A 23,215-nucleotide genomic window follows, 5' to 3' on the forward strand; every position below is an offset into this window, starting at 1 on the left:
GGCTCGTATGTTGTGTGTGTGTGTGAGTGTGCGTATATATATACACATGGCTTGGCTCGTATGTGTGTGTACACACACACACACACACGGAGAGAGAGAGAGAGAGAGAGAGAGAGACCGCAAAGGAAATTTAGAGGTCTCAACTAAATGGCATGAGAGAGCAACTTCATTTATAGACCTCATGTAGGTGTGATACTCATTTAAGATTTCATACCAGCTGAGCTCTAACGGGTACTTCGATGATTCAATAAACATGGGGTGCATAAGGAAAATGTCTTTTTAGTCTCTATCAAATGACGCTGGTGAATACTTATCATATCTGGATCAGTTGTGTCTGGAAAACTATCAGCATGGCTGGCAACCTACGGCATTTCCGGTGAAACTGCTTCCGATCAAAATCTAGTCTCAAATGAGTTGACAATAACACCCATAGTTGCCAGTACCAACCAAGGTCTAGATCTAATCCAAGTAGAAGCAACAACTTGGGTTGTTGCAAGGATAAATTGGATATGGATCTACTGAAGGCAGTGGCGAGACCATAAGACTTTTACAACAGGAGCCATTGTAATTTTTTCAAAACTTGTTTATCAGAATTTGATTCTGGAAAGCTATATTATCTGGTGGACTTTGTTAAGACTCGACTCTAAAGACTTGACAAACAGCATCTCGTCAGGCACCACTTTAGTTGAAGATTGAAAACACAATTTTAAATGCCAAATTAAGCTCATAAATGGGTTGCGTAAATTATGTTGGTCGAAATTGGGGTGCTTACAAATTAATGTCTCTCTCTTTCTCATGGTATGAGCAAGGCTTATGCTATGCCAAAGAAGTAGACACCAATTCTTTTGGAAAATAAAGGTAGTTCTGAGGCTGATCAGTTCTGTGAATCTGTTGGAACTTTTCAAAAGTGAAGACTCGAGAGATAAACAACGTGCTCCTGAGCTGAGGATGTATGTGATGCTAAAAGATGGTCCCTTATAAGGTACTCTGCCAACGTGAGCTCTTTTTGGTGCCAATGCCATACATGGAATAACAGGAGTCTCTCTGCAAGGCTATATTTCAAGTGAGAGGTCAAGCACAATTATGAAGCAAGTGCAGAGGATGTGCAGAAAGCTCTGCAATCAGGGATGATGGAGATTGTTCTTTAAAAAATTCAACAAAATTTGAAATATTTGAAAGTTTGATGCGAGGTGAGGGCAGGGGAATTTTTAACCAACTAAGTTCCACTAAAACCAAGCGCCACTTTGGCTTAAAAAAGTATTTTTCATCCATTCTTTTAATCTCCTGTGATGCTTGAAACCTTAAAGGTCGACAATGAATCTCCAACATATTCAGTTAGACTTCTTTCCTTTCTCAATTGAGATCTAACTGGTTAATGGAGATGAGCTACCTATCCTAATAATGAGGCGTTATTGCTAACTTGGGAGATGAAGCGGCCACTTCAATGGAGTTCTTGTTTTAATAAACGGAGTGATTTCTTTCATTGCAAATGAACTGACATATTGGATCTCTGAGTGGTGCACAAGATCCAAACTCGAAATTTTTTTAGATTACCTTGTTTCCTTGGGGACACCAATTTTAGGTTTTTGCACCAAAAACAAATAATCTACACACATAACAAGGAGTAGTTCAACATTTTATGCTTCACAGTGTTGCTTACAGTATGGGTTTTTTTTTTCTTTCTTTTTGCTTTGAAGTGTTTCAAATCATTGCGATTTGATTCGGACCTGTTTTGGAAAAGTCGAGGTATTTCAAATTCTTTTTTGACATAGACAAAGTAACATGTAGGATATGCGATCTTCCTGTAAAATTGGTTCTAAAAAGAAATATTTGCCTCATTGTTCCAGAAAGGGAAAAGGGAAACGAGTATCACTCCTTAAACAGGATCCAGCTGAATTATTAGATCTCAATCAAACTTAATAGTACATTTTTTGTTGTAAAGGCAAAAAGTAATAAGTTTTACCAATATTATTTACAATAAAAAGCTATATATGAGAGAAAACTCGAAAATCAAAATCAAAAAAGAAGGTAGAAATAAAGAAAAAGAATGGCCTAGCCTGTGCACACACACACATACTTATACAGATAACATGATAAAAGAGACAAAGAACATTTAGTGAGGAGGTTGAATATTTATTATTGTCAAGCTGAATGTTTAATGTTCAACAAAAACTGAGACGCACATGGTTGTCATGGTTTTACATTTGGTAGAAGCCCATGTCTGGACATAAAATGTAAACTTCAGTTTTTAGTTTCCAAAGTAAAACTCTGTTTCTGAAAATTGTTGGATATATAGAAGAAGAAGGCGGTAATTTTAATTGCTCCTTATACTTTCCTAGCAGTTTCTGTCATAGTTCAACAGATGTTAACTTCAATAACTATTTAATTTGTGAAGATTGCCAAAAAGGTAAGAGTTTTAACAAAAAAAAGTTCCTAGAATGGTACCTGAAGTTTGGATTTAAATAATAGATTCGGATTCAAGTAAAAGTTACAAGTGGAAGTAAGTAGCACTGAAGCCAGTTAAAGAGTAACGGCACTTCTTCAAAGAGAAAAATTGGATCATGGGAAGCTAACCTTCTATACACTTAAGTTCCTTCTTTTCCCAAGACATTTAAAAGCTTTTTCCTGATAGGACTAATTTGAATGAAGTTTGCTGCAACTAAAATGAGTCGACAAATGGCTAAACAACTAACTAACCCAACCCCACAGAATGAAAAGTCCAAAAAAAAAAAAAAATTGTAAAAAGAAGTCGAGTATATTCATCCAAAAAAAGACCTCAGAGCAAGAAATTAAGTTTGTATCCCTTTAATTTAAGCAGTTTCCAAAGTTCATAACTCAGTGTCCATTAATTTATATTTCATTCTCAACTGATATAGCTTTGCTTTTGAAAAGTTTGTGACAAGAATCACATTTCGGTACATGGGGATCTTTGAGTTAAACAATTCGATCACTGTTTCAATTCCATGGTGTATATATTGCACACCTCTGATTATTTTAGAGAAACCTAAGCTTCTTTTCAAATATTACTAAGAAAGGAGAGCCAAGATTCTTTTCTAATATTACTAAGGGGATGCTACAAATTTTGGAAGGAAAAGGGATGACCTAAAGCCCTAACCCTGGAAGGAGAAAATTAGAAAGAAAGCAAAACAGAACAAAGAAAAAACACTCATTCAAGACTTTTCTTTCTTAGGCCATATGGGATCAGAACAGTCATGAATAATGCAAAGTTGCGGCTTCTCGATGACCAAAAAGGGTAGTCAAACTTTTGAACTCCATAACAACTTGAATATAAATAAATAAATAAGTGAATAAATAAATAGATAACTAGACCTATAGAGCCCTAAGCCAATTGTACTGACAAATATCTTTGGACCAAACTATGCATATTAAAGCTGCGCTTATGCCAGAAAGAAATTAAATGAAACGGACCAATTAATTTGTGCCAATTCTGTTTCTAATTGGCATGCAACTTTCGCCCATTCAAGTCATAGTAAAATCCAGGATACAATAAGAGAAGACTTATAAACAAAACCCTCCGACCCCAATTCACTATGTTCTCACTAAAAACTGCATTGCCAGTGGGAGCACTGTATGATCCTTGGGAACTGTATACAAAATTGGAATTGGGAAACTAACCCTTTGCACGTGAAGCCATTAAGACAAAGCTACTTAAATTTTAAGTAAAATAAAAGGAACCAACTAAATTGTAGTAGTACTCTAAAGGAAGACCTTCAGCATAGAGGAGATCTGTGGGGAATGCCTTTCCTTCTGCTTAGGCTTGTGGCCATGTCTTCATTGGTGACATTTGCAGATCTTGCACACACAAAGAGCCCGCTGCGCTTCTTCCGGACGAATTCCGTCGCCGGCGTGCATTGAACGCTGGCGGCTTCGCAACCGGAAGAGACAGATGATGATCCCATGAGTTCGTCAGAGTCTTCTGCACAATTGGATGTCTGCAAGTCCATCTGATCGTCTCCCACCTCATGAGGGATTAGAAAATCCGGGCTGAGCTGCAGTGTCTCGCATGATCTCAAGTATGGAGAGAGATCCTTCTTTTGTTTTAGTACAAAGTCCACCTGTTAAATCCAAACATTGCTAACAGAAGTGAGACAATTATGAATCTATTCGTCGATATGAAACAGGAGCGAATCCATTTCTTTCAACCACGTCAGAAATGAAATTTTGATTTTTGTTCAGCGGCTAAACTTATATATATGGTGGGTGATCTTCTTGAAAGCGATATTTGACGTTTGAGTTCATACAGTGCCTCGAACAAAAAATTGGTACTCAAAACTCGCTTGTGATTAGATTAACAGTTTCTGCTTCTTTAGAATTAAACGATTATTTTTGTCCAAAATCTGAAGCAGTGAAGATTGCGGCAGCTCTTCAGCTTGATTCTGAATATGGCTTAGAATTTATAAACCTGGTGCTTTCCTAGCCTGCGATCGACTAGCGTCTCTCATAGTAAAAATCTACAATTAACTGCCTGCAATTCAACTGACACCACTTAAAAAAGTGATTAATGGTAACAAAACACACACACACACACACACACACACAGAGAAATGTATCAGCTAGCTTGACATGCAAAGAACTTGATACTATGAGTTAACCCAAAAGAGAAAACACACACACACACACAGGTGCAGGCACACAGAAATGGTATATGAATCACCTAGTAAAGATGGACATAAAACTTGAAGGAAAAATGATTAGAAAAGAAGCATATTAAACCAGATAATTTTTGAATAGTCAGCGTTCACCTTACAGCCAAGGGAGCAATGAATGTAAGGTTCCTGCAGGCTCCTATCACAGGTGGTGCAAACATTGCCCGACCCCTTGAACTGCCTATTTTGAGGTCGTTTCTTAATGAACACCACCTTGGAACTGTTAATTGTGTATGCCTATAACAAGAGAACTTGTTTAATTAAACAAAAAAATAAACAAGAAAACTCACTGTACACAAAATTCTCCGCAAAATTACCTGAACGTTGGAGCAATCTATAAGCTTCTCCAGATCTTCAAGTCTAACAACGTCATGATATACATAACGTCGAACCTGAACCAGTCTGTGAGGGCGGTGCGCAGGCAAACAGTGAGGACAGATGCTGGTGCAACAATCTAAACAGCATATGTTCTTCTCATTCTTCTTTGCACTCTCATGAGCGGAACAACTCACGAAGAACTTCTGAGCGTTGAGTGCTTCCAACCAAGCAGGTTTCTGAATCCCCTGAAAGAGAACACGAAACCCAAGATTAAACACAAGAACGCCCACTAATCGATCAGTTGCACTTCCAATGGCTAAAGATCAAGACCAAGGAGTGAGAAAATGCACTCCCCCATATGAATTAAAGGTGAAGACCAAACTCACCATAGTCACATTTAGAGACTATTCTCCCACTTTCACAATCTAGCTCTAGCTTAGAACAAGGACTGGGAATTGAAGAAGGGGGCAAGAGGGAAAAGAGAAGAGGGGTGAGTGCGTATTTATGAATGTCTTGGAGTTCAACATCAAGAAGGCCAATTTATTATTCCTTGGTGCAATAAAATCTCATTTTTTCTTCAAAGAGATTGTTGTTTATGAGCAGGATTAAAGTATGGTGCAGTATGTGAGGGAGAACGTGGGCACTGCTTCCGTGTCTCCCACCCTCTCTCCTTTTTAACATTTGTTACCAGTTCCTTGTCTCGAGAATTTCATCCCCCGAATAAACAATAACCCCCAGTGGTTGCCAACCCTAGGAAACCTTGATTTTTCCTGCTTGGTCTGTCCTGTGTTTGGGAGAGGTGCCATGGTGCCATCCCTAGAAATTTTGGTAATTTCCCTGCCTAATTGTTCGTGTGTTGCTGGAGGGAAGACGGAGGACCATTCATGGCGGTCTTCTTAGGGGAGGACCTAGGTGATCTGACTACTTTGCCGTGCCCAGTAGGGTTCCATCCCATTGTAATTCCTATCTGCAGGTTGTATACTCAAAAAACAACTATGGAAAGGCCAGTATAGTAAGTACTTCATGCCACACTTGTGTTCTCTACTTTGATGTCTGCTACATATTATTGTACCTGGAGGTAAACTACGATACATTCAAGTACTTGAAAAAGGATTTGTATATCAAAATATTTCTGAAATCTTCAGGAGTTTACCCCTTTACAGTTGTCTTGGTTGGTAGATTTTTCGGAAATGAACTCAGTTAGAAGATGGATTGGAATCCTTCAAACAGTATACCTAAAATTTTAGTGGGGTTCTTACAGCATGGAGGTTGGAGTTACCATAGTGGACTCCCCAGTTGTGAATCTAAAAGTCTACACTTGAGCTATAACCAAGGCTGCAGAATGAGCCGAGCCAACTTGGGCTCAATTCGAACTCGCTCATAAAAACTAGACTTGTGGTTACGAATCGAGCTCAAGTTTAAGTTTTATGTTCAAAATGTTAAATGAGTTGAGTTTGAGTTGCAATAACTCAACTCATTTAAACTCGGTTCGGCTCAAATATATAAATGTGTCATGAATAAGAGATTTTTTGTTGCTAAGGCTTTTTTAGGAGATATTTGGATGAAAAATATATGTAGTTTTTCTCATTCATAGGTGAATTAGTTGAAAGAAACCAGTTAAAAGAGCTAATGAGTTAAAAGAAATGAGACAGGTTAGGTTGACATAAATAAGTGAAACGAGTTAAGCATGTCAAGCTTGGTCTCGATACTATGTAGTTGAGTTGATCTCGAGCCTATTATATGGAGATCAACTCGACTCGACTCGACTCATGTGTGGCCCTAGCAATAGCCGTAGAAATCCTCTATCTTATTTTCAAATCTGATAATCCCACGCTTAACCATCTACCGGCATTTATTTAGTTCCATTTGATAATCCTTAGGAATTAGAACTCATGGTTTTTTCATGTTAATTGTACAAAAAAATGATTGAAACATGAAGTGACATATGTGGCATTAGAGTTCTTCATCAGTTCCTAATTTTCTGAAGTTCGATCGATCTCATGTTAATTATTGCATGTACACAATGCACGAGTCCAGCCCTTACGTGCCATTGATGAATGAACCCTAACAGACACTAAAGTCCCCCAGTACAAAGGCATTGGCAGTTTGCAGAGGGTTGGCTTGAAAAATCATGAAAAACTTCGAGGTGGGTTCGCATAGTTAAGGACAGAAGTAGTACCAAAGGTTCAAAGAAGCCAGCGTAAGTGTTTTTAGTTTTTGATACGATCATATAAGTTCATGGGGAGGCATTGCTGCCCCATTAATACTTGGCAGAGATTAGAAAAGGAAAAGTAAATCTTTTCTTGGATAATTATGCTTCTATGAAAGAGTAGATGTATATAAATTTGGTAGATACGTACATTTATGCGTAAAAAATAGTGTATAAAATGTGCTAAACTAACCCCAATCATTCAATAATTTGGCGATATTAATATTTGAGCCATGGCATTGCCCTTGCCCGGAAAACTAAACGAGACAAGTATCCTTGTTGTAAGCCATAGTCTACCCAGAGTCCTAAACTTAATGGTGGTACTAAGCACGAGGGATGTGCCCATTATTGGGCTTAACCTAGCACAGCCGCTTTGGAGTCCCGTGCGCCAAGTAACTAGGAGCTAACTAGAGGAGACCCAAAATCGATGCTGGACTCAATTTTTTTTAAAAAAAAAAATGTCCTTCAAACAAGAGTGATTCTTATTATAATCTTAAGTTGCTATCAATTTATGCATTAAATAAGTTAGCTAGTGGTGGTGGACCGCATCATGGTGCGAGTCTCCAAGTACCCGCCCGTGCAGGTGTGGGGAGATAAATATTTCAATTAGACCAAAAAAAGGGATGGAGGATAATGTTTTGATATTTAATCTGCACCTACCTTTGTTGCTTAGTGATTCTACTAAGAACATTTGCAACACTCTAGATGCCATTAATGCTATTGTTGTTTGAAGAAAGCGACCCAATGTGCCCTGTTAATGGTGGGTGTTAATGGAGGTTCATTTGGGGTTCAAAGGAGTGGTGGAGCCAGAATATTTTGGCTAAAGGACGCTCGAATCACTAGCACAGGTTTGATGTGGGCGCTCCATATAATTTTTAGTCATCAGTACAATGTCATTTTTCATTTTTCCAATGAAACTTTTGATAGACTGGTATGGGCCACCGCCCACATCGGCCCTCATGTATCTCCACCATTAGTTCAAGCTGCTTTTGTCTTGGAATTTAAGCACTATCAAGTGTACTCAAATGCATGGCCATATATATTGATCAGAACAAGCTTCTCCGGACTTCAAATCACATTCACAATTAATTTGGATCCTCTCCAAGTACTTAACCTGAAGGAAGATGCGAGTGTACTAGCCCCGGGGTTTTATGCTGTCTGGAGTGCGACCAACTCTTCTAAGGTTTTATCATGTTAGAAAGAAAAAATTGGAAGGTTTGGCTAATCATGGAGAAAAAAAAAAAGATAGGCTTGTGTATCCAATATATTCACCTTTTGTTTGAACTACTATGTCGTGTTTGTTGTGCACGAGGGGCACTGACTTCGAAAAACTACCAAGCAAACACTTTATGGCAGCAAGATTCATGTGGAGAGATGGGTCTTACTGAAGTTTAGCTTATGTGTTTCACATTCATGGATCTCTTTTTCTTGATCTAAGTAAATAGGCTCTTCATTTTTCATCAAAAGAGAGAGAGAGAGAGAAAAAAAAGAAGCCTTTCCATTGGATGAAGAATCATGGATCCAAAGCTTTCTGAACCTGTCTAAATCTGTCAGCCAGCTTAGAGGTCCATGTGTTCCCATTGTTCCTTTCTCAGTAAAATCTTTAGGGCAACCCTCATTGGTCATCAGAAGATATTCAGCAATTGAAAGCACTAACATTCAGTTTCCATGTGTTCCCTTTGTTTCTTTCTCACTAAAATTTTTACGACATCACTGAGCATACTCAGTTTCTGAGGTGAGCTCGTTTCCCAGTGGCGGTGGGGGAGTCCCTCAATGTTTCTTTATTTTTACATTAATATGTTCAAATATTTGCTTTGTTCTACATGTAAGTGTCCCTTCGTATGTGAAAATCTATGAATGGTGCCCCTCCAGAAAAAATTTCTGGCTCAGCCACTGCTCCGTGGAAATCTTTTTTTCTTTTTCTCTTTTTTTTTTTTTTTTGAGGGACTCAGTGACTCACTATTTAAACTAATAGTGGGCTTCCACTGACTTGAAATGTGTAAGTTTAACAAACATTGGACTGTAAGTTCACCTGTGCAGAATCCTTATGGGAAAAAGAGGCAGCTGAGTTTCGGTTCACTTCAGTACCCAGTTGGACTGAAGACTTTCAGGTTAAAAGAGATCAAGAGTTCAAAACTTGAAACATGTTTCCATGAAAAAGTGAGATTGGAAGACTTAATGACCAGACTGTTGGATGGCATGAACTCTTTCTTCTTGAAAGGGCCTTATGGGCTCTATTTGCCTGTTTGATGGGAAAACACCTCTTCTCATGCACACATAGGAAAGGCGTCTGTGACTGTCTATTCCCCACATTCTGTGCTTTAGCAACTACTCCATAGAAAAGGTCTCTGACTATTTCCCACATTCTGTTCTTAAGCAAACATTCCATCAACAACAGCAGAGAACATAGAGGAACTTGCTTCTTGCATGTGTACATGGATAAAGAGGGACTGCACTGCACAAGATATTTCTCTGCTCCTTCATCAGTAAATAGGCAATGCAGAAAACCAAGAAAAATATCTCACTGTTGCCATGTGTTGAAGGCTTTTTGGTTATTGAAGCCATGACTGGCAAATAAAATAATTGCATAAACAAACGAGCTGGAAAAAAGTACGAATCTGCAGCTTAACATGAGAGGGGGAAAAAAAAAAGGGATGCAATTTTCTTTCAACCGAAAGTATGTTGGCGAGTTAAAGAGAAGATGTAATTTTTAACTTAAGATTCTCCCCATCGAAAAGGTAAAAACCATGAAAAAAGTTTCCATGTAATGAAAAATATTATAATCTGCTCAACATATTTGCTTCTTTTATACGTGGCTAAGATAGATTCTAAAGCCTTACGGTTTCTTGATTTCTCACTATGATGGCAAATATCATGAACTGAAAAGTAAAGAGCTCCACTCTAATGTTTCTTTATGCTTATGCCATTTTTCTTGACTAATGCGGTTCAGTACAAAGGACAAGATATCTTTTGTTCGCAAAGTAATTATCTTTTAATAACAAAGTGATCAACCGTCTTAAGAAACTAATATAAGTTCACTGAGGTATGGGAACTTTACAGCACCAAGGTCAGATCCAATCAAATCTTCGCTGTCAAAGCAGAGCTCCTGAGCAAATCACCTGCAAAGGCTTCTTAGGTTCAAATTTGATTTGTCAATCTGAGAGTATATTGTGCAATCTATGTTATGACAGGTAGAGTACTCTATGTATAAGTCAGATTTACTTTGAGGAAAGCCTAAACCTGCAGTAAGTCTCTCTTCCCTCTTTTTCTTTTATTAGAACAATTTCTCACCGCATTCCTACTAATAATATGAGAATTGGCAGGGACCTAAATTGATTTTCAGCAAATAATGATCAACTGATGAACTTGGTCCGATGAACCAACTCAATTCAGTAACTAATTTACTCAATACAAAATCTGTTAAGTTTTTCTTTTCGTTGCAGTGAAACTCAAATTAAGGTCAATGAACGTAACGAACATTGCCACGCAACATAGACTACCCGAAAGGGGAGTACAAGATCTTAAAAAAAACAACAACACGGAATCATTCACGTGATCCTCTTTCAGGAAAAAAAAAATGGAAACCAGGTAAAAATTAAGGAAAATGTCGAAACTTCATATTCCAACTAGACAGGCGAGTCCTTGAGACTTGGGTAAAGAGAAGCGTAGGTGCAATGGTGGAGCAAATTAATTACCTCAAGCCTTCCGAAGGAAGCATACAGATGAAAATGAAAAGCAGGAAACTGGAAATGGTAAAAGAAACATATAGGAAAAGAGGCAACAGTAAAGGAACGATATGTTGTAGGAAGAACAGCAAAAAAAATACAGGAAAAGAGAGAGCAGTAATTTGTAATGAAAATTAAACTTCATAATCTCATTAGAGTAACAATATATTGCTGCGGAAGCATTGGAAAATGGAAAGGTTAGATCACGATATTTAGCTTATAGAGTGTTGCAGAAAAAGAAGAAAGCAAATTTGAGATGAGATCGGCACTTTTTGTGTTGACCAAGAATTTAACTCATACATATAGTTTTGAAACTGTTATCGGTATACTGATGAAAGGCGCCTGCAACTAGTGTCTTGATAACGGTGAGCGCTTATATGCCCTTTAAATGAAGAACTTAGAAGGAACAAATAAACGGGTACATTTCTAGCTCTCTGATGAAGATTTTTCAATTAAAATTTTCCTAAGTTTGAACAGAGATGCTGTAGCTATCTTTAATATTCTTAACAATGTCTGTCGTAGATAGTTTTCCTAATCCTGAAGAATCTAACTTATATTAGTAAATGTTGTGGTTGAATAAAAATGAGAAACAAAGGAAGATTGGTCTTGTTTTATTGGGCAATCCCTTTTATTTATTTGTCATTCTCTCGCACGCACTACAGAAGGCTAAAGGATACAAAGAACCTCCGGCTTTCTTTTTCCCCTGTTCTTTCTCTGCCACACGGTTTCTTTGATTTTTTTTATACATTACCATTCAATTACGATTTTATAATTACTAAAATAATGTCAAAAATTTTCTGAAGCACTTCCGGAACTGCCCATCTACTTTCTTGGAAATTTACTGTCACGAATTGAAGATAATAAGAGATCAAATCGCCTGCGTCGGTATCAAGTGAACAGATCTAATAGAACAAACAAAAATAGTAGAGTCAATGAACAGCAATCACATGCAGATCTGGATCTCGCCGCCGGGTTCTACAAAAACATCATCTTCTTACAGTTGTCAGAAGGTTGAGTTTACCAGGTTGCCAATTTATGGTGTAAGCAGGTATTTGAAGATTGGTTGGTTCTAAATCTGGTATGCAGTTTACCTTTGAATTCGAATATGAATTGTAAAAAAAGTTCAATCGGCCTATTCACCTGTTAATCAATCAAAAATATCAAAACAATAAATGAAAAGACATTTAAAAATCAAGTGAAAGTAAGCAAATCTTAAAATATCAGTTAAAAGTTGACATATGGCAGTCTTAAATCAGCCAACTTTGCCACTAATTCAATTCGAATCGACTGAGTCAGATTGATTCTAACAACAGTATGACTCAAAATACTACTTGGGGTTCAGTGAATCAAGGGAGTAAAACTACTTGGCCTCTTTTCTCCTTGCCCACATGAAAAGGACCTGCTTTGGCTTCTGCAAAACAATGGATGCCCATGGTAGACCATAAGTTAGCCTTACTTTTTCTTTCAAACACAGATAATACAAACCCAAATATTGTTTTGATCTGGGACCAACATGGGCTGATATTTTACGATAATGAATACAGATCTCTGCTCACCCAACACCAACATACGAGTGATTGATTAGTGGTAGCTTTAGTCGTGCAAATTAATAGCCACTTCTGTTCTCTCTCTCTCTCATGGGACTGGTCAAAGCTATGTGGGTCAGCCCTTCTGCACACGGTCAGGGAATCCGACGTGGTTCCGTACCAATGCACGTGCGCTTCGCACGTGGGGATCCCCTCTCAATGTGCTGACTCAAGTGAAAAGAAACGAGTAGAATTCATGGAGATCAGGAGTGGGACAGAAGCAGCAGCAGCAGCTCCGTTGTTTAGTTCTCCCTTTTTCATTCAACTTCAGAAGAAAAGAAAACAGAACACACAGGACCATTCAGCATCATCTCTTTGTTTCGTTGAGCGTGCGCACCTCTCTCTCTCTTTCTCTCTCTCTACCACCAGCATCGCCATGATCCTTTTCCTCACTTCTTTTCACTTGAGATGAGCATGGGGCTTCCCTCCCTCTGGTCACGTGGTTGAGGCTTTTTTCAGGACTCCTTTGTTTGGATGCTTCCACTTGAAAGGGCTTGCGGTTCATCACATGCATTCTCTTTGCCTGTGACTTTTCATCTTGTCTTCAGTTAATTATTTTATCTCCCCCACCTTCTTTATTCCCTTTGTCTACCCAACTTAACAATAGTATCTTGGAGCCTCTCATCTCTCTCTCTCTCTTTGACAGGTGTCCGATTTTCCTTTCCTGGACGCTGATACGCATCTGCTGTTGCTGTTTGAATTGTCAATATGGTTGTTTGTTTAATTGAACTCTTTTTATGTTTTCTTCTTCATGCTTCAAAGGCATGAAGATGCAGTGGAGACAGGGATGTAAATGGAAGGGGTATACCTCATTACTCATAATATTCCAAATCTGTTTAGTCAGATTTGGTAAGAATTATAGATCAATTACTAATCAGATTCAGATTTGGCATGCAGCATCATGTATAACAGAATGCAAATCTCTTATTCAATCAACTGAGATCTAATCAAACCTAGCCTGATTATATATAAATGTCAGATCTTATGCTAATCAGATGGAAATCTAATTTTAGAAAATTGGGTCTGACCAAATCGAAACCATTTACAACCTTAAGTAAAAGAGGTCTTACTCATTAACATCAAAAGCTGGTTGTTTGCTTTTTCCCTTTAATTCCTTTACCATGTTGGTGAAGGAAAGTAAAATTAAGTGGCTTTTCTTTCCTCCTGCAGACTATTTCCTTTGGAGACCTACCTTTGTCTGGTATTCTGAAAAGAGCATCACTTTTTCTTAAACAGCATTTGAAGACCAACACTTCCTCTTCTTACAGCAGCCTAACAAAAATAGTTGAACATAATATAAGGTTATCTCATCGAGCTAGCAGGTTGTATAAGGGAAGGTTTAAAAGGGGTTTTAAAAATGAAGATCACCATACCATCAAGTCCCAAATTTGTCAATCGGGTGTCTACGCTTTCCCATCGCATTTTCCTGCCAAATGCTTAGTGGTTAGAGCCTTTAATTCATAAGAAATCAGTGGTCTAGTCTTTGGAGGGTTCTTTTCTAGCTAGCCAAAAGGGAAAAAAAAAAAAACCTAGGCTAACTATGGTATATAGGCCATGTGACAAAAATTAGCGACATGATTCAAAAGACTAATATTTCTATGACTGCCCTTAGTAGGAGAAAGATGAGGTAGAAAGCAACTCGACTGCCTGCCTTCCCTTGCTTGAAGCTTGAAGATTAGAGAAGACTACATAAGTCAGCAGAAAATGCTAATGCTTGCTAACAGTCCATCTACAACTGACTTCTTTAGTCCTCTTTCTCAGGTAACCTGTTCACTGAAACTAAGCTTCTGAACCGTCTCAGCAACAGTACTACACCTTCTTGGTTGTTGTCCTTTACTTTATCAAACTAATCGGCAAGATTGCCGGAAAGCTAACCGGTGAACAAGCTGAACATGATAAGTGGCGACTAATGAGGCAGAAAACAGGCAAATTAATTAAAAGTTGCTTTTGTAAAGAAATTATATGATCTTACCGCTGTCAATTTAAGTCTCAGGTAGTACGAAAGTCACAGTTCAGGTCACTCATAGGGCTTCAATCCAATTTTGAAACTGTTCAGTCGCATTTTATAAAGAAAACTAGTTGCATTCTAATTTTGTATGCACTTTCATAGCTGAATCTGAACCCAATTTGTAGTTTCCAACTAGGGACCGAATCCAGACGTTTGCAAATATAAGATTTTGTTAATTTAATCCAGTTGAAAATTAGTCACGGAATTCAATCCCGAGTGGTTAAATCTATAGACCGCAGTCTGACCTGAATGCATTTCTCTTCAGGTGGCAGCGTCTCCGGAAAAGTTGGCTGACTTCTTCTTTTAAGAAAATGTCAGACTTTTTTCAGAATACCAGCCAAAAAGACGATGTCCTCAAACGGAAATTTCCATTTCCTTTAACCCGGTCTGTGATGTTAGAATGCGAAAGAACGACTGTTGCAACTGGGAATAAATTACCTTATCGTGTGCTATGTTACGAGAGAGAGAGAGAGGCAGCAAAAAGTTATCTTGCATTACGTGACCCTAATCTCTATTAAGAGATTAGGGTTAGGGAAAATTACAAGAGAAGTCCACTAAAAGTAACAAAACATTTAAAGAGACCTTCCCTAACTTCCTAATATTTCAGAAAACCCCTTTTTTGTATCTTTAACACTCCCCCTCAAGCTGGCATATATGTCAATCATGCTCAGCTTGTTACAACATCTCAGGAAATCGCCTATGGGAAGAGCTTTAGTGAGAATATCTGCTGCCTGATCTTCTGAGGAGACATGAATAGTGCTAACAATTCCTCCTTGAACTAAGTCCCGAATATAGTGGCAATCCACTTCAATGTGTTTAGTCCGCTCATGGAAGACAGGATTGTTAGCGATATATGTAGCTGCCTTGTTGTCACAATACATCTTCATTGGGAGATTCACTGAGACATCCAACTCTACAAGTAGTGATCTAACCCATGACATTTCAGCCACAGTTTGAGCCATAGCCCTATATTCTGACTCAGCACTAGAACGAGCCACAACATTCTGCTTCTTGCTCCTCCAGGAAATAAGATTACCGCCCACAAAGACACAAAACCCGGTAGTAGACTTCCTATCATCTACAGATCCAGCATAATCAGCATCACTATACGCCTCGATGTCAACACATTCTCCTTTCTTGAACCATAGCCCCTTTCCCGGGGCTGATTTCAAGTATCTTACAATCATTAGAGCTGCATCCCAGTGAACTTTTCGGGGTTTTTCCATGAATTGGCTCAACTTATTCACAGCAAAGCTAATGTCGGGACGAGTGACAGTCAAATATAACAGTTTCCCTATCAGAGATCTGTAAGATCTAGAGTCAAACGGCTCTGAGTCATCATCATGTATATGAATGCGAGGATTCATGGGAAGTGTGGCAGGTTTAGCCCCCAATAGTCCTGTTTCCTGTAGAAGATCAAGAGCATATTTCCTTTGAGACACTACAACTCCTTTATTACTACGAGCCACCTCAATACCAAGAAAATAACGAAGTTGTCCAAGGTCTTTCGTAACAAAGTGTTGCTGTAAAAACTCCTTTGTTTGAGCTATCTCTTGATCATTTTCCCCTGTAAGAACAATATCATCCACGTAGACAATCAATATCACAAGTCCTGCTGAGCCTCGCTTGATAAACAATGAGTGATCAAGTTGGGATCGGCTAAATCCACACTTAGATAACACTTCAGTAAGCTTTTGGAACCATGCACGGGGACTCTGTTTGAGTCCATAAATAGCCTTCTTTAACTTGCATACCTTGGAACACTCCCCTTGTCGCTCAAAACCAGGTGGTTGCTGCATATAAACAATTTCAGAAAGGTCTCCATACAGAAAGGCATTTTTGACATCCAATTGAAAAAGAGGCCACTCTCGTTGGACAGCAAGAGAGATAATCAAGCGAATAGTGCCCAACCGGGCCACAGGCGAAAAGGTCTCAAAGAAGTCAACACCATAAGTCTGAGTATAACCTTTTGCGACAAGACGGGCCTTGAACCTTTCAACTGACCCATCAGAATGATACTTGATGGTGAATACCCATCGTGAGCCAACCACATCACAGCGTGTTGGGGGGGTCTACCAAATCCCAAGTCTCCCGAGAAAGAAGAGCATCCATTTCCTCCTGCATAGCTTGTCGCCAACGTGGATCTAACAGGGCGTGATTGTGCGAGGACGGGATAACATGACTAGATAAAGCTTGATCAAATTGTACTAAGTGTGTACTCAGATGAGCAGTAGAGACCGAATTAGATATAGGATGTAAGGTACACTGTCGCTTGCCCTTGCGAATAGCAATAGGGAGATCTGCTGCAGAATAGTCATCACTTAAACCTGAGTCAGTCTTATCAGTAGAGCTTACCTCTTGAGACGATGCTGGTGGACGGTCGAGAGAGGGACCTAGACGACGAGTGTAAACCAACAGAGGCTCAAGAAAACGTTCATGTGACCTAGGTTGAGATGATGGAAATGACTCAAGTGACACTGGTGGAATAGGAAGAGGTATAGGTGCATGCATCTCAGATGAAGAGGGACTTGACGGAGGGAAATAAGGACGAGACTCAAAGAAGGTAACATCCGCACTGATAATGTCTTTCTTGGTCACGGGATCAAAGCATTTGTATCCTTTTTGATTAGCTGAATAGCCAATAAAGATACATTTGATAGCTTGGGCAGCCAGTTTGCTTTTGTTCGGGCCTAGGATATGTGCGAAGCAAGTGCATCCAAAAACTTTGGGAGGTAAATGAAATAATGAACGCCCTGGATATAGAATTTGAATTGGAATACGGTCTTGAATGGAGGAAGAGGGTAATCTATTAATGAGGTAACACGCAGTAAGGATAGCATCACCCCAAAAATAGGCAGGCATGTGAGAATGTAACATGAGGGTACGAGCTACGTTTAGGAGTTGCCGATGTTTGCGTTCGGCTACACCATTCTGTTGGGACGTATGTGGACAAGTATATTGAGGTCGAATTCCATGGTCGGCATAAAACTGAAGTAGAATGGAAGACTTGAATTCAAGAGCATTATCAGTGCGAATATTTTTGACAATGAATCCAAACTGAGTTTTTATTTCCTTGATAAATTTTTGAAGAATACATATGACTTCAGATCTTTCCCTTAACAAGAAAACCCAACTGACTCTAGTAAAATCATCAACTAGAACAAGATAATATCGAAAACATGATCGAAAAGGAACCCGACTAGGACCCCATACATCCACATGAATGAGATCAAAAGGACTCTGACTCGATGGACTCTGACTCGAAGGAAAGCTGCTCCGTGTATGCTTGCCCAACTGGCAGGCATCACATAAGAAGGACTCTGATGCAGGAATGTCTGGAAACATGCGACGAAGTTTTGGTACGGACGGATGACCCAATCTGAGATGCCATTGGAAGGGAGAAGGCTTGGAAGGGACTGAAGATGCAGCAACATCAACTGGGATTGACAAAAAATAAAGGCCCTCACGCTCATGGCCGCCACCAATCATCTTCCCAGTTGGTAAGTCCTGAAAAGAACAAGAGTCAGATTCAAAAATGACTTTACATTGTAAATCGATAGCTAGCTGCTTCACAGATATCAAATTAACAGGAAACTGAGGTGCATATAGCACATGTGTAATAGTGCCTAAATGTGGAAGATAAATATCACCGCTACCCAAAACAGGGGACAACTTGCCATCAGCCAGCTTAACATACTGTGGTGTAGAAAATCTGACAAATGATGAAAAATTTTGTGGTTGATTACAACAATGTCTAGAAGCGCCCGAGTCTATCATCCATGTCATACCTGGATCAGCAGTAGGAGCACCAACAGAGAATGCTGAATCTACAACAGCAGCATTGGTAGATGTAGAGGCAGATGTAGAGCCAGACCTCTGAGCAAGAACACGATCATATTCATCCTTACTTAGGTTAAGAGAATATGACATAGATATAGAAGGATCAGTAGAAGACTCAACCATAGATATTGTTGCCTTTGAATGAGTTGCCTGGGATGAAGAAGGACCTCTGCTTGTGGTGATTCTACCTCCACCACGTCCAGGGGAAACATTAGACCTGAGGTGAGGATGTTTGTCCCAACAACGGTCCTCTAGATGACCAATTTTGCCACAATAAGAGCACTGAAATCTGCCACGTCCAGCACCACGGCCCGTACCACGCCCCCTAGTGCCTCCAAAAGAACTAGGGCCCCGTCCTCCTGATATCACAAGTGCAGAGACTGGTATGTCATGCGTAGTCTGAGAAAGAGTGGCTGCAAAGCGACTCAGCCTATTATACGTGTCTGCTAAATCTGGAAGTTCACTGCCTGTTAGAATTTGAGACTTTGCCACAGAGTATTCGGAAGATAGGCCAGATAAGAACTTTGCCACCATACCAGTCTCAACGTGTGATGCATAACAATGCTGGCAAGGTGGGCGAAGAGCCTTTAACCGTTCATATGCAGCAGTCAAAGTAGCAAAATATTGAGATAGGTCCTGATCCCCTTGTCGAATGTTGCATAACTCCTCTTCTAGTTGTAGGATCTTGATTACATTAGTGGCATGCGAGTATGTCTTTCTCAAGAAAGACCACATATCCTTGGCCTTGGTATAATATGCAATAGTTGGGGCTATATGAGACTCCACACTATTCATAATCCAAGACATAACAATATAATTATCTTCATCCCACGCAGCATATATTCCTTTTTTCTCAATAGGTTCATCCTCCTCAAGAATATATTTCTTCCTATGACCAGCCACCGACATTATGAATACCCTAGACCATATTTCATAATTTGAGCCATTAAGTTTCATCGTGGTTCCATAAGAGAATGAATTCCCAGCCATCTTGTAGTCAGTAGACCCTTCAGATTTACTGTTTTCAGCCATAGTAAATAAAGAAGACCAGATTGACGCAAACGTTTAAAGAAGGAGGGCTAGGAAATTACTGTCACTTCAGATCTGATTTAGCCGATGACAAAAACAAGAATGAACTCCCAACGACTGAAGACTGTTGCTCCCAACGACTGAAGACTGCTGCCACTTATAACAGCAGCTAGTTCTCATAAAACTTCCTGTCCACGTGTCAAAGAAAGCCACGAAATCAAACAAAAACTTGTACTAAGGATCAGCAACAGTCTTCACGCAGCCTTTCTTTACTGAATTTGTATCCACGATCTATAGAAAAAAAATCTGATCATATTCAAAAAACCTGAATTTATAAGCAGCACATAGACTCCACAAAGCATCCACAACACCTCACGCAGCTTGACTTTACCGAAACTGTATTTACGATCATCACAAACCACAGCGTCACACGTCACGCTGCATCCACAATAGTCTCTTCATACGACCAATATGAGGATCTGATCACGCCTTCCACATAGGCGTGATCAGGTCCTCCTTCTCACGGCACGCCCAACCCCTATTCCCTCACTGTCTCCTTATTGGGTGATAAGAGGGAATAAGGAGTAGAGGTGACAAGGGAGAGAACGAGAGAAAAAAAAAAGGAACGAACTCACTTGGCTGTTCGTCGGAGAAGATGGTGATCGCCGGAGAAGGTCACCGGAAAGTGCACTCTGCCGTCGACACCCACACCCGCTCTGATACCATGTTACGAGAGAGAGAGAGAGGCAGCAAAAAGTTATCTTGCATTACGTGACCCTAATCTCTATTAAGAGATTAGGGTTAGGGAAAATTACAAGAGAAGTCCACTAAAAGTAACAAAACATTTAAAGAGACCTTCCCTAACTTCCTAATATTTCAGAAAACCCCTTTTTTGTATCTTTAACATGCTATACCAGCATAGCAGCTAATGAATATAAATTGAAAGCCGAGGAAAGTATCCGTGACAAGAACTGATGCATATACATATATAGTGAGTGAATAGTCACCCAGCTCACTTACTTGATCCATCATAATAGACAATTAAAAGAATAGTGAATGAATAGTCACCAGCTCACTTACTTGATCCATCATGATAGACGATTAAAAGAAAATTAAGGAAAAAAAACATGTATGAACTAAAAATAGATGATGAAAATGTTTATTACATTTTTTCTTATTATTTTTCACTCAACCGTTCATATTAAACGACCCTTATGAGTGATCTGGGTGATTTTAGATAACCAGAGTCACATAGAAACAGTGGAGACAGCGATTTGGCCAACAGAAATCTACAGCCCATCGATTCAATGTTGGCTAATTAATTATTGGTTTTTCACCTGTGGGTCTGCACTTTTCTTCTATATAGTTTTGTGGTTTACTTTCTTGTTTCTTTGTTCTTTGAAGAAAGCTGCTCTGGTGTTTGTTCTTTCTTGAGAAAATTAAGGGCATGAAATTGTTCGCTCATCCATCATGGGATTTTGCAAACTCGTCCCCTGCCAATAATTGGTGGGACAACCAGCAGTTGTTGAGCCAGACATAGCGCAGTAAAGCTTCTGTAAAATTTTCTTAGAAGGGGAGGTTGTTCATGGTTTCTAAAGATTTTTAGGAGGTTATATTGCAAAAAGTTTCGCTCTTTGATTTTCTCTTAAAACTTCGGGTGGCCCAAATAGTATTACTCCCTCTAGCCGTTTGATGACAGTATGATCTGTAAACATGAGCTTGAATTGGACTATATTGGAATGAATTCGTAGTAAATTCATTTGTTCATTGGCCATGCGCCATATGCTATTCATTTTTTACTGTTCTTGGACAATTTTAAAGCTTTTATTTAGTTTATGTACAAAAAAAAAAATTACAAATTCATAACTGCTTCAGCAGCCTCGCCAATCTGATTAATCAAATACCAGTTTTTATAACATTTATATCAAAGTCCTTCTTCTCAACATACCTCCTCAAATTTTGTTGGAATACGAGTTCCAAAGATCAAGCTCATCTGTCACATTTCGATGAGCGACCAACCCTGAGGATACGGCAGGAACTCCACGGACTCATTCTCTCTCAATGAGTGTGACAAACTTCATATTCTCAGAGTGAAGACGGAGTAATTTAGCTTTGCAGTCAGATGCAAGGGTGGGAGATTAGCAAGGAATTGTAATATAAAAGTCCATGGTAAAGCAGGACAAGTAAAAGGAAAAGGATAGCAATGATGCACACCAGGATAATTCAAGGCCATTAAGGAAATGAAGAACTGAATATTATTAGGACAACTACAGTAACAAAGTTGATATATACACCTATATATGTATACATATGGATTTTCAAAAATTTTAAAATCAAATTTGGTTTCTGAAGTCTTACAGATAATTTAAAACATAATGATAGAAAGTGATTATAAAATTGCCATTGGCACAAGAAAATGTTTTGCTCGTCCCAGAAACTAAGAGCGAAATTTATGTAAGCTAATTAACCATAAGTATCTCGTATGTATTAATTTGAGATTTCATCTTTTGGTTTTGTTGATTAATGACAAGAACAATTTGAACAAGGAAACATATTGGAGGCCAGAAACTTTTATATAGACAACCAAAAAAGAGTTATGGTACTAATATTTTTGAAATTCACACTAAGATCAGAAAGAAGAATTTTAGAGAGGAAAAGATATATTTACTGTTGTAAACTCAATAGCTCATTGCCTATTCAACAGCTACCTGATAGGCAAGACGGGTCGACATTGTCCTTTTTATTTATTTACGAACAATTCTAACATGATGCTTAACAAAGTCCACTGTAACTTGTCGCATCCTACACTGGTCATGGTCTCCAAATTCATGTCATATCTATCATATATAGATGTCGTTTTAAGCTTACTTGATTGTTTTCATTGAAGCATTAAGTAAGATCTTTTTTAGACTCCAATAACATTTCACCAAATTCAGGGTTCAGTTTCCAATCTGTTGAAAGTGATTTCGGTAGCAAATCAACTGGATAAGTATTTACAAACAATAGATTTTCCTGATCCCAAGAGCATTTCAGTGACAGTTTTGTGACAAATTTGCATCTGAGTTTGATGTTTTTTAGACAATTTTTATTGCAATTTAACTTCCATACCTCCTCAAATATTATATCAGAAACAAATCTTTGCCATGTTTTCATTAGATAATTAGGAGAGAGGAAGATACTATTGCACTAACTTATCCTTCCATCAGAAGATCGAGGATTAATCTGTGTTGTATAATGAAGATGTTTTAGCAGTTCAGATGGGAAACTTATTTTCTAAACCTCCTTGTAGCTCAAACTCGGATTAAAAGCATATCTACATTTCAGCAAGCAGGATGTCTCTTATGATAATCCATATGGCCACAGAATGTGGGCAATAGGACTTAGCAGATTTTTCAAGATATGTGGTAAAATGATCAGAATTATGCTTCATCGCAAAACAATCATATAAATCATCTTGATATTTCAACAACCTTCCTAGACCACAATTTCAACAGCCATCACCTAGTTCACACGATATTTCAGATACATTTCAGTAAGCAGGATCTCTTATGATAGTCCATATGGCTGCAGAATATGAGCAACAGGAGTTATCGAAATTTTCAAGGTATGCAGTATGATGATCCGAATTATGCTTCATTGCAAAACAATCATATAAATCTTACCCTCTTGAAATTTCAACAACCTTCCTAGACCACAATTTCAACAGCCATCACCTAGTTTACACGTATTTCAGACTTGCACACTGGTGCTGAGTTGCATAAAACTAAAGGACCATACAGATCCATAACTCCAGCTGACTGAAGCCCCAACTTGACCTGGAAATCCAACTTGAG

At 38.8% G+C, this 23,215-nt stretch overlaps 1 protein-coding gene across 1 annotated transcript; it reads right to left on the reverse strand.

The window, feature by feature from the left end:
• Positions 1-3,479: 3,479 nt before the first annotated feature.
• On the reverse strand, positions 3,480-5,463 carry LOC116253485 (protein RGF1 INDUCIBLE TRANSCRIPTION FACTOR 1). The gene is made up of 4 exons (XM_031628309.2): positions 5,372-5,463; positions 4,985-5,230; positions 4,764-4,904; positions 3,480-4,076 (listed from the first exon to the last, which is right to left on the reverse strand). Exons 1-4 carry the CDS (start codon positions 5,372-5,374, stop codon positions 3,732-3,734), a joined length of 735 nt encoding a protein of 244 aa, XP_031484169.1. The 5' UTR covers positions 5,375-5,463; the 3' UTR covers positions 3,480-3,731.
• Positions 5,464-23,215: the final 17,752 nt, after the last annotated feature.

This window comes from Nymphaea colorata, chromosome 4 (assembly GCF_008831285.2).
Source record: "Nymphaea colorata isolate Beijing-Zhang1983 chromosome 4, ASM883128v2, whole genome shotgun sequence".
NCBI classification, from domain to species: Eukaryota; Viridiplantae; Streptophyta; class Magnoliopsida; order Nymphaeales; family Nymphaeaceae; genus Nymphaea; species Nymphaea colorata.